Source organism: Dermochelys coriacea, chromosome 3, assembly GCF_009764565.3.
Source record: "Dermochelys coriacea isolate rDerCor1 chromosome 3, rDerCor1.pri.v4, whole genome shotgun sequence".
Lineage (NCBI taxonomy): Eukaryota > Metazoa > Chordata > Testudines > Dermochelyidae > Dermochelys > Dermochelys coriacea.
The window spans coordinates 46,278,574-46,296,597 of NC_050070.1; the positions used below are offsets into that span (position 1 = coordinate 46,278,574).

The following is an 18,024-nucleotide window of genomic DNA, read 5'->3' on the forward strand; positions in this document are numbered from 1 at the left end:
CTGTAACTTTCCCTTTCCTTCAGAATTTAACATGAATTCTGTATAATTTGTCCAGTTCCAATATAAAGTACATAGGTAATGCATTTCATAGTCTCATCTGGTCCCAAGTAGCCCAGGTTTGACCTCAAAGCATGTTTATTTGCATGGTCTGCTACAGAGAATGAGTTTGATAGGGATTAGGTTTACACAGAGTAAAGACGTTCTGTTTTGCTGGAGGCAGAGTTTTGCTTATCATGGGTATGTTACTATTTAATTTTATTTGTTAATTTGTGGCAGGGTTGGCTATAGCCTTTGAATAGGGTGCCTTTTATTGTTTTGATAATCCAAATATTACAAAAGATCTGAAACTATGGTAGACTGTATAGCTAGAGTCCAGATAAACCTCAGCAAATCTGTTCTAGGATAAACCTTTTGCACTGGAGGAAAGCAAAAATGGTAACTAGTGACATCATAGTCTCCTGTACCATTCTCCGTTGGCAATTGATTAAAAAAACATTCTTTCATCTCTAGACTCTGGATGAGTAATCACAGAAGATTAGGGTTGGAAGAGACCTCAGGAAGTCATCTAGTCCAACCCCCTGCTCAAAACAGGACCAACCCCAATTAAATCATCCCAGCCATGGCTTTTTCAAGCCAGGCCTTAAAAACCTCCAAGGATGAATTCCACCACCTCCCAGGTAACCCATTCCACTGCTTTACCACCCTCCCAGTGAAATAGTTTTTCCTAATATCCAACCTAGATCTCCTGCACTGCAACTTGAGACCATAGCTCCTTGTTCTGTCATCTGCCACCACTGAGAACAGCCAAGCTCCATCCTCTTTGGAATCCCCCTTCAGGTAGTTGAAGGCTGCTATCAAATCCCTCCTCATTTTTCTCTTCTGCAGACTCAGTAAGCCCAGCTCCCTCAGCCTCTCCTCGTAAGTCATGTGCCCCAGCCCCCTAATAATTTAGTTGCCTCCGCTGGACTCTTTCCAATTTGTCCACCTCCTTTCTGTAGTGGGGGCAGGGGTGGGGGGGCAAAACTGGACATAATACTCCAGATGTGGCCTCACCAGTGCCAAATAGAGGGGAATAATCACCTCCCTCAATCTGCTGACAATGCTTCTACTAATGCAGCTCAATATGCCGTTAGCCTCCTTGGCAACAAGGGCACACTGACTCATAACCAGCTTCTCGTCTACTGTAATCCACAGATCCTTTTTGGCAGAACTGCTGTTTAGCCTGTAGGTTCCCAACCTGTAGCGGTGCATGGGATTCTTCTGTCCTAAGTACGGACTCTGCATTTGTCCTTGTTAAGCCTCATCAGATTTCTTTTGGCCCAGTCCTCCAATTTGTCTAGGTCACTCCGGACCCTATCCATACCCTCCAGTATATCCCCCCAGCTTAGTGTCATCCACAAACTTGCTGAAGGTGCAATCCATCTCATCATCCAGATCATTAACAAAGCTGAATAAAACTGGCCCTAGGACCGACCCTTGGGGCATGACACTTGATACCGGCTGCCAACTAGACATTGAGCCCTACCCATTGAACCCAATGATCTAACCAGCTTTCTATCCACCTTTTATAGTCCATTCATCCAATCTTTTTAACTTGCTGGCAAGAATACTGTGGGAGACCGTATCAAAAGCTTTGCTAAAGTCAAGGTATATTACGTCCACCGCTTTCTCCATATCCACAGAGACAGTTATCTCATCATAGAAGGCAATCAGGTTGATCAGGCATGACTTGCCCTTGATGAATCCATGTTGACCGTTCTTGATCACCTTCCTCTCCTCCAAGTGCTTCAAAATGGATTCTTCCCTGCTCCATGATTTTTCCAGGGGTGAGGCTGAGGTGAGGCTGACTGGTCGGTAGTTCCCCGGATTCTCCTTCTTCCCTTTTTTAAAGATGGGCACTCTATTTGCCTTTTTCCAATCACCCAGGACCTCCCCCGATCGCCACAAGTTTTCAGAGATAAGGGCCAATGGCTCTGCAATCACATCAGCCAACTCCCTCAGCACCCTCGGATGCACTGCATCCAGCCCCATGGACTTGTGCATGTCCAGCTTTTCTAAATAGTCCTTAACCTGTTCTTTCACCACTGAGGGCTGCTCACCTCCTCCCTGAATTGTGCTGCCCAGTGCAGCAGTCTGGGAGCTGACCTTGTCTGTGAAGACTGATGCAAAAAAGGCATTGTGTTCTTCAGCTTTTTCCATATCATCTGTCGCTAGGTTGCCTTCCCCATTCAGTAAGGGTCCCATACTTTCCCTGACCACTTTCTTGTTGCTAACGTATCTGTAGAAACCTTTCTTGTTACCCTTCACATCCCTTGCTAGCTGCAACTCCAATTGTGCTTTGGCCTTCCTGATTTCACCCCTGCATGCTCAAGCAACATTTTTATACTCCTCCCCAGTCATCTGTTCAAATTTCCACTTCTCGTAAACTTCCTTTTTGTGTTAAGCCAAGCTGGTCGCCTGTCATATTTTCTATTCTTTCTGCACATCGGGATGGTTTGTTCCTGCACCCTCAATAAGGCTTCTTTAAAATACAGCCAGCTCTCCTGGATTCCTTTCCTCCTCATACTAGTCTCCCAGGGGATCCTGCCCATCAGTTCCCTGAGGGAGTCAAAGTCTGCTTTTCTGAAGTCCAGGGTCCGTATTCTGCTGCTCCTTTCTTCCTTTTGTCAGGATCCTGAACTCGACCATCTCATGGTCACTGCTACCCAGGTTGCCACCCACTTCTACTTCCCCTACCAATTCTTCCCTGTTTGTGAGCAGCAGGTCAAGAGGATCACGGCCCTTAGTTGGTTCCTCCAGCACTTACACCAGGAAGTTGTCCCCAACACTCTCCAAAAACTTCCTGAATTGTCTGTGCACCGCTGTATTGCTCTCCCAGCAGATATCACTCAGGTAAAAGAAAACGTTGGGCTTTAATTTGGGCTTTGTCCAACACTCCTTCAAAGGTTCAGGCTCACACCAAACTCCCTTCCGTCTACACACATCAGTCTGATTCAGGCCAATAAGTTGGCATAACCCAGTCTCTAGGATCTGGGGGTGAATCCAAGCCAGGTTCTACTGGACTCTCAATCATTTTGCAGTGTGAATGCAGTTTGGGTCAGTCTCCCCAGACTCGAGTCCACCAATGCTATCCCATGGGCCACTGTTCCTTTCCTTTCCTTTCTATTCCAAGAATAGCCAATCAACTCCTAGGAAACAGAAGCAACCTCAGTGATTCAAGTACAGCCAGTGGTGAGCTGGAGCTGGTTCGCACCGGTTCGCTGGAACCGGTTGTTAAATTTAGAAGCCCTTTTAGAAGGGCTTCTAAATTTAACAACTGGCCAAAAGTGGCACTTTAGGCACGAACTCCGTGGGTGCTCCAGGGCTGAATCAGCTGTTCGCACGGGAAGCTGGGGAGGGCTGAGAAGCAAGTGGCGGCTTTGCGCTCAGGCCCAGGAGGCAGAGTGGAGGTGAGCTGGGGCGGGGGGGGGGGGCGCGAGGAGGGCTGCCGGTGCCGCAGCAGGTAACCCGGGCAGGGGGCCTTGCAGGGGAACTGCTCCCAGCTCGCCTCTGCCTCCCTGGGCCTGAGCGGGAAGCAACTGCCTGCATCTCAGCCCTTCCAGGCTTCCCGCGTGAACAGCTGATTCGCGGGAAGCCGGGGGGGGGAGGGAGGGCACAGAGAAGCAGAGCGTTCAGGGGTGGAGGCGGAGCGGAGATGAGTGGGGGCCGGGCATAGGTTGGGAAGCTGCCAGTGGGGGCTCTGCACCCACCAAATTTTTCCTGTGGGTGCTCCAGCCCTGGAGCATCCACGGAGTCGGTGCCTAAGGCACCACTTTTTGATGTAATCAGTGGGGGGAGGGGCCACTCCCTCCTCTCCCCCCCCCCCCAGGTATGCTACTCAGCTCCTAGGAGCCAGAGGGACCTGCTGGATGCTTCCTGGGAGCTGCCACAAGTAAGCAATGCCGGGACTTCCCACCTCACCCCCCGGCAGGTCTCTCTGGCTCTTAGGGAAGGGGCACAGTAGGCACCCACTACGGTGGCCCACGAGACCCTCCTTCCTGGTTCTGAGGGAAGTCGGGATGGGGGGGGTGGATGGGGCGGGGGTCCCGGGGGGCATCAGGGAATGCGGGGGGCATCGAGGAATGCGGGGGGTTGGATGGGTCAGGAGTCCCGGGGGGCGGGGGTGGGCCACGACCCCCTCGTGGGGTAAGGAGGGAGGGAACCATTGTTAAGACTTTGGCAGCTCATCACTGAGTACAGCTGCTTGGTGCTAACCCTTCCATTTTATTGTGACTACAAACAGAATGAACCGTTTCCTGCATTAGTTATGGCCACAGACAAGAAGTCCTTTGCCAAGCATGCTACTACCTGGGCATGGGACTGCTGTCAGGTTCTGATAAATCTCTGGTATGAGGCAAAGCAAGATGTTCAATGTCAGTAAGTGTACCAAAAATGATGTGTACCAAGAAATCGTGGATAAACTGGCAGCATTGGGGACCAGAGTAAGTGGCTCTAGAACAGCTAATAGAAAGCCGGGAATGAGAACCATGCCTCTAGGAACTTGTCATCATCCAGCCTCTTTTATGAGAACTTTGGCTACTGCTGGGCACTACGCTGAGCACTGAGCCAAGAGCGGTTCATGGTAACCTGATCAGCCAGGATGGTGATCTGACTCTAATACAGTACTGGAGGGAGAGTAGGCAGCTGCTGGATCAGGCTAGTGAAGTGACTTTGGTGGTCATGCCAGTCCACTAAGAGGCTTTGCCTCCACAGAAGCTGTAGCATGACCCAGGTCCATACTTGAGGAAGGAGCTGTTTTATGACACTTTCCCCGAGGCAGCCTCCCGGCAGCAGAAATAGCTGCAGAAGCAGCCCCAGAGCCTGGTAAGTTTCTGACTTCATCTGTTGTTAATATACAAATAGGAGGGATTTCCAGTGTATAACCCAATGCAATTTTTATTACAAGCTGTGGGTAGCAGTTTGCATACTCAGTGTGGCTGCTCAAACCTGGGCTTACAAACACAACCTTTGGTTCAAGTCCCACAAACCCTGGGCTTACATTGCAGTGTAGACTTACCCCAAATCACATGGACATTATCTCCAGAGTGAAGTCACTGTGGAGGGGAATGTAATTTTAGGCTGCAGTTAGGACTCTGGCCTCACTTTGTCTATCTCCTTGAATGTTTACTAACAGCTTTCCCTAATCTTTCATTAGTGAGAATCCAGGGCATGGGGACAAGAGTATTAGACATGTTTGTTACCCTGGAAGGTAAAATTTCTAATGGAACTGTTGTCTTGTTAGGGGCCCTGTTAAAACCTTTTGTGCAGCAGGTTGGGATTTTACCACACCACAGAGTGCAGCAATGTAGACTATTGGGAATGAGGACGTTTGGAAAGCTAGCAGAGTCGGCCAAGTGTCTGGGCTACTGAATGCTATGTTACAACTGCCTACAGTGTGGCTGATGATACAAGAGCTGCTGTAAATGGCCATTTGAAAACTTACTGCTTTTCCTTCATAGTAATTTGCCTTTCAAAACAGTTAAGAAATGGCAAAAGTCAGCTTGAATTTATGGACACTGGGTCCACAGACTGTTTTATATCATAAGAGATGACATGACTGGCAGAAACCCTCATAGAACCTGGAGCTAATAAAAATTACAGTGGCACTGTTACAAAGTCAGCATTTGCCAAGTTACTACACTTGTGTCTGAGAACAATCTGTGCTTTAAATAGGAGATAGCAAATGCTAACTGTTCAATGGCCATCCTTTTACATAGTGTTTTTCATCTTGAAAGTGCTTTACACACACTAATCCTCCTAACACCACCACTCTAAAGTATAGCAGGTAAGTAGTATTTACATTTAATAGAAAGGAAAACCAAGTTGATGCTGGGTCTAATTTCTTACACTAGTGCCTGTAACAGCTGTTTTCCTCTATCATAAATTAGCTGAATACATAACTAAGGACAACCAGGTGTCAGAGTGGTAGCCGTGTTAGTCTGTATCAGCTGAAAGAACGAGGAGTACTTGTGGCACCTTAGAGACTAACAAATTTATTTGAGCATAAGCTTCCGTGGGTAAAGCCCACTTCATCAGATGCATGCAGCATGCATATATATATCTTTCTACGGTATTTTCCACTGCATGCATCTGATGAAGTGGGCTTTAGTCCATGAACACACACACACACACACACACACACACACACACACACACACACACACACACACACACAACTGAAAAAATGGGGGTTGCCATACCAACTCTTAACGAGACCAATTGACCAACATGGCGGTGTGGATTAATATTAACATTTCAATACTGCGATTCTGCTCATGTGTAGTCATAGGGATAAGGAGTTTGTTAGGCTCAACCTATTAAGTTCAATAGTCCCATGTGTGAGCACCAAAAGCATTCTACATTTCTCAATAATATATTTTCTGTGGTCTTTGTACAATAACAGATTTTTTTCAACCACTCGAGGTATTTGTAGTGTGAAGTGTGGTTGTATTTTCACAGCTGTGATCTCACAGATGCACTGTGAGATTTTATGTGTGTAGCTATAGAGCAAGCTTGCCTATTATATTCACTGCCTCGTCTTCATTATATTTAGCTGCTTTCATTATATTCAGCTGTAACACAAGAAACCTATAGGTTTGTTTCCTGTAAGTTATTAGCTAAAGCATAAGTTAGTATAAGTGTGGTTAAATCGGCCATAACCCTTGGCATAGATTAGTGGTTACCTTTAGATTTTGGGAACTAAGAAGAGCTTGCTCAATGGTAGGAGTTAGCATGTTTCAGTAAGTGCTACCGCAAGGAACATGGAAGTAATATCTGCAAATCCGCTTAAGTCAAGAGTGATGGGCATGATCAGGAGCTGATATGGCAGTTACACGTATCAATTTGCTAACCTACTATAGAATAAGTACACCTCAATATTATGTGGGTGAAAAGGCTAAATATGGGCATGGAGGATTGAGCATGAGAAGATGATGCTCGGGCCCTATAACAGGACAGTCACCATGTGGTCTAGGGCTTGATCTTTCCTGGGTTTCTTCCATTGCTGTCTGCTTTTTCTACTGTTTGACCCTTCAACTCATTGAGGAACTTGGACTATTGGACACTGTGGCATGCCAAAGACAGTACTGGTCCTTTTGTCTCCTACCACTCAGTCCTCAACAAAGGGTGTGAATATGTAATTCTAAGAGCTTATGCATAGAATGATACCACAGATAACAAGATAGAGATAATACAACATTGGGGTTATGTGGCTTGGGTCTTTTCTAGCTTTATCCATTATTTTAGTAAAGATACCTAAGGTTTTACTTTGCTTTCAGTGTAGTCTTTGTCATCCACCCCGAAGTTCCCCACAAAATATTGAACTCCATAGTGTGTGTTTTGTGTAGCCCAATTCTGGAGGAAGAACCTTATCACAGTCAGATCAACTGGCCATTAATTCAAACATTATTAACCTTTAAAAAGGGTCAGGCAACATGTGTAAGCTTTGATGCCATGTTCTGTAAGTGGAATACTGTGGATGTACATGTTCAGTTAAGGCTACTCTTTCCTACAACATGAAAGTACAACAGCTGTTATTTTGGGGCTGTCCTTTATTAGGCTCCTGACCACAGTATCTGAACAGTCATGGAGAGTGTTCTCTACTAGTAAAGCAGAAGACTAGAAATCTGCACTCTCCTGTTCTGTTCCCATCTCTATCATTAACTTGTTTTATCCCTAAGGAAAAAGCATTGAACTTCTGTGCCTCCATTCTTCCATTGCAAAAAGGGAGATATTAATGTTTACCAGAGTTGAGTGAATCATTTTTAACTAATTATTTATTCAACAAACTTCACTTCTTGCTGCTCACAGATTCTGTGTGTGCAGGGAAATTGCTGAATGAATGAAAAATGAAAAATTGAATGAAAAATTGATTCCTTCAGTGAATAAATTGTTCTTAGACTGCAGCTTGTTGACACATTTGATTGTAAATATTTGAAATGGTGTTGCATAGTTAATTTCTACATTATGGTTTCTATGCCCTTATTGTGTGATGGGTAACCAACAATAGTGAAAATTTCAAACAGCACATTTTAGTAGAAAAGTAATTTTCAGTGAATATTGGGGTATTTAAGATTTAAAATTTACTTTACCTTCGTTAATGGCAAATACAGATGTTTCCTATGTTGTTCTTTGAAAACACACTAAAAACACAGTTGAAACAAGCTTATTTTTTTAAAATTTGAAGTATTATTCTGAGAAATTTTTCTTTCTACAGTATTTGCCCAGCTTTAGTACTTATGGTACTTGCTTCACAGAAATAATGCGGGAGGCCTGATTGGTTAAGGTCACACCACTTTCAGATCTTTAGATGTAAGATATGCAAGTGCCGGTTATCAAAGTATCATTAATTCATTCGGCTGTTAAGAACTTCTCTGTGCAAACACAGCATCTATTAATGTCAATAGGAGAATACCTATTTTGTTTGGTTCTCTTGTTTGGAAGTTTGAAAACATTGAATCCCTCCTCACCGTGAGCATACAGTGAAATGTATTTGAAAATAAAGACTAAGATTTTCAGGTGTTTTGGGGTGCCTCAGCTTAAGGTGTTTGAATTGAGCACCCATAAAGGCTTCTAATATTCAGAAAGTGCTGAGCACCCATCCTTTATAAATCAGATTTGTTAATGGTGTCAAGTTAGAAACCCAGAAAACACTTTATACTCTTGAAAATCTTGGCCAAAGCTCTTTGGCTCGAGCACTGCTGTTGTAATTAACAGTGAGAGTGTCAACTGGCCATATGAAGGCAAGTTCCTAAATTGGTTTATTTTTTAAGAAATTCAGAATTACAAAATTGATGAGAGAATCAACCTTTACTGGTAGTTTTAGAATGGTATTAAAGTATCTGTTTGTAGGTACATATATATTCTGTGATATGCCTCCCTGAATATGGCAGCATTTCAAAACAGAATTGCTTCAAACATTAGCAGCCTCGTGGGGAGGTACCAAAATTTATCTTGCTGATTCAGATTACTTGTCACTAAAATGCAAGTGTTCAATATTTATAAACCTTGTGATAAATGTCTAGACAATTAGGGGGATTGTTACTAAATTCCATTCTTGTGATTATTAAAATGCTACCATGTCTTACAAGATATTTAAACACTTGACATGTCTACAGCATCAGAGCAGACTGTCTAGCTTATGATAGCTTTCATCCTGTATTATTCTGTCTCTTGAGTCATGGTCCATCCCTTCTCATAATGGCAAGATTTATTTAATTATTTCTAAATCAATCCTAATAGGTAACTCTGGTTTGATGTTAAGGTATTCTTCACTCAGAAGATTTTGTTCCATTGTCTAAGCATTTTCATACATATAACATTTTCTTCATATTTAACAAAATTTCCCTGCTGCAGCTTAAGCTTCGTACTGCTTGTTCTGTCTTTGACTAGAATCGCTAATCGATCTAGGTCCTTTCTGTAACATTCCTTCATGTGTTTTACAGAGAGTCTATAATAAGTCTTGTATTGTGCAGTTTGGGCCAAGTTTTCTAAATCTTTCCTCAAAATTCTTACTTTTTAAGGGGTCAATGCTAAAAGCCCTTTGACTTTTTAGGGCATTCAGCATCTTCATGGATTGAAGTCTGTATCATTTCATTGTTTTTCATGTGAACCCTCTGATCTCTTGCTAGTGTTTAATGCATTTTTTAAAAATAATACAAACTGAATTCAGAATGCTACACGGAGGCCTAACTTGTACAATGAATAGTGCAATAATTACCTCTTGTTTTATACATAAAACATTGTATTACTTGTAACCATTTGCTGGGTTTTTTTTCCCAACTGCCATTGTTGATTCATTTCAGTTTCTCACTAACTATGAGACTCTTCTTTGTGCTACTGCCTAAAAAAGACACCCATTCTTGGGCCAAATTCTGAGAGAAACTCCACGCCTGCCCTTTTTGTTGACTTGAATGGGAGTGTCCATTGCTCACCACCTTTCTGAATTTGGTCTGACTTTTGTGCATTTGATCATTCTTTCTTGTGTGGACCACTTTACATTTGTCTCTTACGCATTTTCCGGATTTCAGACTATTGCCTCCATTTTGTCAAACTTGTACTGCATTTTATTCCCATCTCTGTTGTCACAGTTTCAGAGTAACTGCACCTGTATCCCCACCCTGTGTGGTCCACTCTGAGTTCCAGTTAGGTCGCCAGTTGTCATCTGTCTCTGGGTAGGATCCCTTATTCCACTCCTTTCTGACAGAGGGTTTTAAGGTTGCACAGCTCCCTGCCTTACACTGTGATAACCCCAGCAAGCCAATCTGCCTCAAACAGCCAGCAGCTGCACTTCATTTTCTCTCTAAGGGCTATGAGCAGCGTATTTTCAGCAGCTATAAGTTACCAAACAACTCTTTCTAAGCAAGCATCCTTATTTTTAAGGTAAGAGCATTACAGAGAAAACATATTAAAAACAATAAGTTCCCGTATGCATGTTAACACATTGCCACAGGTCATATATCAGTCTTCTGGGGCCTTAGTAGGTCAAAGTGTTTCCAACCCTTCTGTAAGTGTTGCAGCCCCTGTTGAGCAGAAGATGCTGTTCGTTTGCTGGATCACAAAGAAGGCTCTGAGTCAGTTTAAACTCAGGGTATTTACCCAAAAGTCCTTTCTTTGTCTATTGGTCTCTGGAGAATCCAGTTTGAACTAGTACATGAGAGCCCGTCTGGAGCTCTCTAGAGGTGTTACAGCCTGAGTGAATTTGCTTAATCACCCTTCGCAGTTCTTAATTTTTGGAGGAGCTATGGTCACCCTCCTGCATGGAATTACATGCAATCCCTGGCCCATAATGATGCACAAACTTAATACAGTAAACTCTGCCAATGATGTTTCAGGAAATTGCCATATCTGTCGCACATGGTGCGTGTGTATTGGTGGAGACTGCAACTTAAAAACTATTTCATTAGTTTTATATTTGCTGTGGACAATCCTATTGTGGCAGGTTATCTGTTATTTATTTAATTTGTTCATTCATTTCAGTGTGTTTGGGATCAGCACACTTCCTGGAGTTCTTAGTGTGGCTGGTTGATGTGAACCAAGCCAATAACCATACCATCTTGTGCTATGATTCTTTCACATCTCACAACCTAGGTCTGATTAGGCTGCATTGCCACTTTGATAGGAGGGTACTGAGGGAACCCTATGGGCTGGTCTACCCCAGGGCTTGAGTAATCACCGAACTTTGTTCCGGCCTTTTTTGCATTCTAGCCTCTGATACTTTCGGTTCTGTTGCCTACGAGTGACTACTGGAAGTGTGTTTCAGCACTTTATTTATTTTTTAGGATCTGATCACTGGTCTACACTGATTTAACTAAATCAGGGCAACTCTAGTCTAGAATGTGGACTCAATAAGACTGGCATAAACATCTTTAGGATAAACACAACCTTTATGCTGGTATAACTGCATCCACAATAGGAGATTTTCAGTTCATCTATTCGTTTACTGAAATAGGTGCAAAAACTGAGTCAATAAGCTCTAAGGTACTAGTAGAATTGGTGTGGCTGTCGCCTTAATCAGAACTGAAGGACTTCCTGATGCTGAGCCATGGGGTAGTGAGCAATACACTGTTGGTGTTTGCCATCTTCTGGATGAGATACCAACCTGGAAGTCTTGATCATCTGTGGTGATTAATGATCTTGTGGCCATTTTGGGTTGTTGTGTTTTTTGTAAGTTTCGGAGCATTAACCCTGTGAGCCTAACCAAAATTCCAATTTGAGTGATTACATTCTGCCCACCTCGTGAAACTTCAGTATCTGTTGGAAATAGCCTCTTCCTGTTCCTGAGAATATTGGTGGATCCGATGAAGTGAGCTGTAGCTCATGAAAGCTTATGCTCAAATAAATTTGTTAGTCTCTAAGGTGCCACAAGTACTCCTTTTCTTTTTGCGAATACAGACTAACACAGCTGCTACTCTGAAACTTGGTGGATTTAGTAATGTTGGTGTGTCTGCTGTTCAGGTTAAGAGATTTGTACACTTTTTAAAAAAACCTGTTTGATTATAAAGCACTTTTAAATCTCTCTCTCTTTAAAAGAGCTAAATAAATGTACAATCCTTTTTGGTTGGTTAGAATGCTACATGCACTGTATATGTACAATGGCAAGGGAGTCTGCTCTAGGAAAACACCTTGCAAAATTAAAACCAGTACCATTTTTTCACAATTTTTAAAAAATATTTTAAAATATAAATAAACTTATTTTAAAAATAGGAAACAAGCAGGTTGGAATGTGAAATTTTGGCTTTATGAGGTAGGTTATGGATAACAAAATGTGCTTCATTTCACATGTTCTACACATCTGAAAATTCTGCCATGTTAATATTCCTTCTGCAAGTCAAAATACAATGTAATCAGCCTACTGCTATGAAGATTGTTTCTCTTTAATCTTAAAATGTAAATGAGTAGATCAGCCATTCTTCTCTTTTGAGTAATTGATTAGGATTTTGTTGTTGTTTTGCACTTATGATTTATAGCCATTTGTGGTACTTGCAAACCTTTTTGCCTGTGGAAAACTCATTCCTATAGAGGCTTTATTAAAGAGATTTTTTTTTAAAATATCTGCACACCATTTTATTTGTGCCTCATGAGGATAGCTTGTCCTCTTAACACACAAGGGTGTGACAAAAATACTGTTCCATATGGATTGCTAAAGTTAAGATTTTGAGAGTTATTTTTAGTAAAAGTCAAGGACTGGTCTTGGGCAATAAATAAAAATTCACAAAAGCCCATGACCTGTCTGACTTTCACTAAAAATGGGGTGAGGGGATGGGGATGGGGGATGACTGAAGCCCAAGGGGAGAGGGATGAGAGCCGGGTGGGAGGGAAGCAGTACCTGCTACCCACAGTGGCTTGGAGCTCTGTGGCGGTAGCTGGGAGTCCCAGGTCCCCACCAATGCCCATGGCAGCTCGGTGCTCTGGGCCCTCCTGCCACTGCCCGTAGCAGCTGAGGTGAAAAATGTCACAGAGGTCTCTGGAAGTCACAGAATCTGTGATTTCCATGACATCAGTGACAGTCTTATCCTTAGAGATTGCATATGAAGACAGCACAGGGTAGGAGGCAGAGCTTAAGAGCCTCTGCAGGGGAAAGGAGGATCACCTAACCTGTTTCTTGTTCGTTAAGTAGAAAAGCAGTTTTGTAAGTCAATGTGGTGATGAAGGGCGTGCAATGGGAACTGTATTTATGTGCATCGTAATGAAATAAACTATGATGGATATGAGAAAAATGTTTGTGTCAATAATTTATTTTAAATTTCCTGAATGGAACTATATTCCATAAGCAAAATATCTTTGCTATTTTAAAAACACTTCTTTCAAAAGTTCTGAATACAAAATTAGGAATCAGGGTATCCAATTCTACTCTTGGATTATTTCAAAAATTTTAAAGGTTATTGTCTAAAAGTTAGGCACTTAAATTCATACTTGATATTAGGCACATTAGGTTTGCCATTTCACCTTGGTGTGCCTGAGTTTCTTTTATTTGTAAAATAGGGTGTGAATGATTATCTTACCTAGGTGTCATAGTTAGCTATTGTTAGTAAAATGCTTGGAAAGCAAAAACTGCTGTATTAGTGCTCGTATTGTGCCAACAGGTGGCTCTGTCTCAGAGAAAGATGTATTCTGTTCGGTCAATAAATGGGGGCTGTTGAAAGATTCAAGTGCTAACGAATATTCAATTATAATATAACACCATCAAGAGACATGTTGATGCATCTTTTCCTGATGCATGTCATTAGTATAACTAAGAATGGACAGCATTGTGTACTCCGGTTGTATGCTTGGCTTTGTACAATGTGGAGAAAGACATGGTTCTGTGCTCCAGGAAGCTTGCAGTCTTAGGATTTTGAGCCTGTAAGATGCTGAATACTCCCTGTTCTCCCTGCAGCACCCTCCATTCTTAGTGTACTCAGGTTCATGACTTGCATCTCTGCATTCTTCATTTATTTATTTGTTTATTTATTTATTTTTGCGTTGAAAACTTTTATGGAAGAGGAGTGATTTTTAAAAAGCAATGAAGAATTAAGGCTTGCATTCACATCAGCAGACCGGCACAAAGATTTCATTGGCTATGTTTTACTTTGTGGCTCTTTGCAACGCATTCTGGTTATAGATACATATATAGGGAACATTGCTCAGTCCAAATAGAATGGTGAGCTCTTTTTGTCTGGAACTGCCTGTGTATCTCTACCTCATCGATCCTAAATGTGTGTTGTGACGGGGCAAGGCCAGGTGGCTATAGAAAAGTAGTCTTATTGGGATCCGGGAAGTGGGCGGGCGAAGCCCGTCCACTGCTAAAGGATCCCCCCCAGCCTAAAAGGGGGATCCACAGGACCTAGATACCCAAAAAATTCCGGGGGACAACTAATAAAATAACAGGGACAGGAGTGCGGTCAAAGGGTCAGAAGAAGGGAACCGGATGGGGACACCGAGCAGAGACCCCCGGACAGAGCCCACTGCTCCTCAAAGGCGTCAAGGGAGTCAGAGGACGCTGCCCAGAGGAACTCTGCCCGGATACGTGAACGGACCGAGGATCGGAAATAGGCCCTACAGTCACAGGAGACTCCATCGGCCAACCTCCTCACTCTGGTTTTGTAGATGGCCATTTTAGCTAGGACCAGGAGGAGGTTGACCAGGAGATCCCGGGACTTTGTGGGGCCACGGATAGGGAGTGCATAAATGAGAAGGTGAGGGGAGAAGTGCAACCAAAAACGTAATAAGATATTGGTGAGGAGCTGGAATAGGGGCTGCAGCCTGGCACACTCCAAGTAGACATGTGCCAGGGTATCCCTCACGCCGCAAAAGGGGCAGGTGTCTGGGATTGTGGTGAACCGCGCCAAGTACACGCCCGTGCTCACGGCTCCGTGAAGGAGCCGCCAACTGACATCCCCGGCGGGCTTTGGGACTAAGATGGAATATAGGCTGGCCCAGCGGGGCTCTTCACCCTCCAAAGGTGGCAGGAGGTCCCGCCATTTTGTATCGGGGCGGGACACGAGGGTGCGGGCGTGAAGGATGTGAAGCACAAGCGTGTAGAGATGTTTTCTTGGCGCGGTTTGAAAACAGACCGGCTGCATCTCGTGCAGCCGGCTTCTAGTGAAGGGGTGAAGGGATCGGTTGGGTCCACGGGGCAGGGGTCCAATTAAAAGGTCCGGCGGGCCTGGGGTAGTGGGTGGGCGGGGCGTGCCCTCGTGCAGGACCCGGTCGAGATAAACCCGAGCAGCGGGCGGCAAAGCGGTCTTCACTTCCTGAAGTATGCGTCGGGGAGTACAAGGTCTGGAAAGCCCCATGCGCTGAGCGAAGGTTAGGGGATCCAGCCAGTCTCCCCGGTCATAGTCCAGGAGGTCTCCGACTCTTGTGACCTCTGCCAAGACCAACCTCTGGTGCACGAGCGGGACTCTGCCACCTGCAAACGGAGCTGGAGGTTGTGTAGCAGGGGCTCCGCGAGGAAATCTGCCCCCTCGATGGCCGCCACGGACCTGCTCGTTGTAAAGAGTTTCCAGGTCCGGAGGAGGTCCTGGTAGAAGACCGGCAGCCCGGAGAGGTCTCGCGGAAGACCTCTCGGATGGAGATAAAGGAGCTGTCGGTCGTATCGGAGCCCTCGGAAGCGGCGCAGGAAGGCGTGCGCCAGTATGCTCCACGCCGGACGACCTGCACCATAAAGGAGCCTCTGCAGGGTCTGGAGGCGGAAGACATGGACCTGAGTAAGCAGACATTTTAGGCCCTGCCCTCCCTCCTCCACAGGTAGATGGAGAACCCCTGCAGGGACCCAGTGCAGTCCTGACCAAAGGAACTCCAGAATCTATGTCCGCAGGTTGGTCAGGAAAGCCGGGGCTGGGACCAGGGTGTTGAGCCGGTACCAAAGCATGGACAGGATTAGTTGATTAAGCACTAACGCTCTCCCTCGAAGGGAGAGGCACCGGAGCAGTCCTGTCCATTTCCGGAGCCGCTCTATCACCCCGCCCTCTAAATTCTGCCAGTTCTCCGGCGGAGAGGGATGCGTGGCAGAAAGGTAAACGCCCAGATAGAGCAGCGGACCCGTGCTCCACCGGATGGCTTGAAGCGCGGGTGGGCGGGGGCTCGCCTGCCGCCAGTCCCCTACCACCAAGCCAGAGCTCTTGACCCAGTTGACCCGCGCAGAGGAGGCTGCTGAATAGATGGCCTGGCAAGCCTCCACTCGCACCAAGTCGCCCGGGTCCTGGACCATGAGGAGCACGTCATCAGCGTACGCCGAAAGGACCAGCCGCAGCTCCGGCTCCCTCAGCACCAACCCTGTCAACCTCCTTCGGAGGAGACAGAGGAAGGGCTCGATCGCCAGAGCGTAGAGCTGGCCTGAGAGGGGGCACCCCTGCCATACTCCTCGCCCGAAGTTGACCGGTTCGGTCAGGGTCCAGTTGAGTCTTACCAGACACTCTGCGGAAGCGTACAGCACTCGGAGAAAGTTCACAAACCTGGGTCCGAAGCCAAATGCCTGCAGAGTGCTCAGGAGATACCCGTGATCCATCCTGTCGAACGCCTTCTCCTGATCTAAAGACAGGAGGGCGAACGACAGACCATCCCTACACCCAAGTTCCAAAAGGTCCCGGACCAGATATAGGTTGTCGAAGATACTGCGGCCCGGGACGGTGTAGGTCTGGTCTGGGTGGACCACGTCCGCCAGCACGGACCCTAGCCTCAGAGAGATGGCTTTTACCACGATTTTGTAGTCCATGCTGAGGAGCGAGACGGGACGCCAATTTCATAAATCGCGGAGGTCCCCCTTCTTTGGCAATAAGGCCAGCACGGCTCGCCTGCACGAAAGAGGGAGGACCCCGCTCTGCAAAGACTCTGCTCAGACGGTGACTAGGTCTGGGCCCAGGATGTCCCAGAACACGCGGTAGAACTCCACGGTCAGCCCGTCCATGCCGGGAGATTTATTGGTGGGCATGCGACGGAGGGCTTTCGAGAACTCGGCCAGAGTGAGGGGCAGCTCTAGCCGGTCTCGGTCGCCCACGCTGACCGTCGGGAGCTCCTCCCACAGCACTCTGCAAGCGTTAGGATCGGTCGGCTCCGGGGAGAAAAGGCTTGCGTAGAAGGCTCTCGCCCTCTCGCACATCTCCACCGGATCCGTGAGGGGGGTGCCATCTTCTGCCAGTAGGCAGATATGTTTCTTAGCCCCCCTCTTTTTTTCCAGGGCGTAGAAGAAGCGGGAGCCGCAATCCATCTCCCGAAGGAGACGGATGCGGGATCGAACAAAGGCACCCCAGGCCCGATGGTCCTCGAGGCTCCGGAGCTCCTCCCGCTTCTCCCGGCACGCTCCGCAGAGGGGTGGATCCTCGGGGCTGGCGGCCAGACGCCTCTCCAGCTCTAAGACCTCCCGTTCCAACTGCTCTATCGCTGCATCCCTCCGTCGGCTGGTGCCCCGGGTGTAGTCACGGCAGAAGAGCCGGGCACGCACCTTCCCTACGTCCCACCACCGCCGTGCCGAGGGAAAGGCACGCCGCTGCCCTCGCCGGGCCAGCCAGAACTCGCGGAAGGACGCCACGAAGCCCGCATCCTCCAGCAAGCTGTTGTTAAAATGCCAATAGGCCGGCCCCGGTCTCTCCGCGCAGAGGGAGGCTGTCACGGTGGCTATGTGATGGTCAGAAAATGGGGCCGGCCGGATGTTGGAGGAGTGGGCTCGTGTAAGATGAAAGCGTGATAAATAAATGCGGTCCAACCGGGAGTGGCGCGACCGATGGGCCTCCACCCGGACAAAGGTGAACGTGGAAGTGTCATCCGGGTGGTGGTCGCGCCAGACGTCCACCAGGGAGTGGTGTTCCACTATCTCCTGGAGGACGGCCACGGCGGCCGGGCTCTGCTCGGTTCCCGAGCGGTCCCGTTCCTCAAGGGTGATGTTAAAGTCCCCTCCCAGGACCAGGCACTCCTGAGGATCCAAGGTGCCGAGGAAGGCGGATGCCTGCTGATAGAATTGCAGCCGCTCTGGGCTCGCTGCTGGGGCATAGATGTTGACGAGGTTGA

The 18,024-nt window shown here is 46.4% G+C and overlaps 1 protein-coding gene across 1 annotated transcript in view; it reads left to right on the forward strand.

Moving 5' to 3' along the window:
• The first annotated feature begins 4,403 nt into the window (after positions 1-4,403).
• LOC122459213 (protein scribble homolog) overlaps positions 4,404-18,024 on the forward strand; it is a 52,263-nt gene continuing 38,642 nt past the window's right edge. Inside the window, exon 1 of the mRNA XM_043510215.1 lies at positions 4,404-4,481. Within this exon, the coding sequence (XP_043366150.1) occupies positions 4,404-4,481 (78 nt within the window). The remainder of the gene's footprint in view (positions 4,482-18,024) is intronic.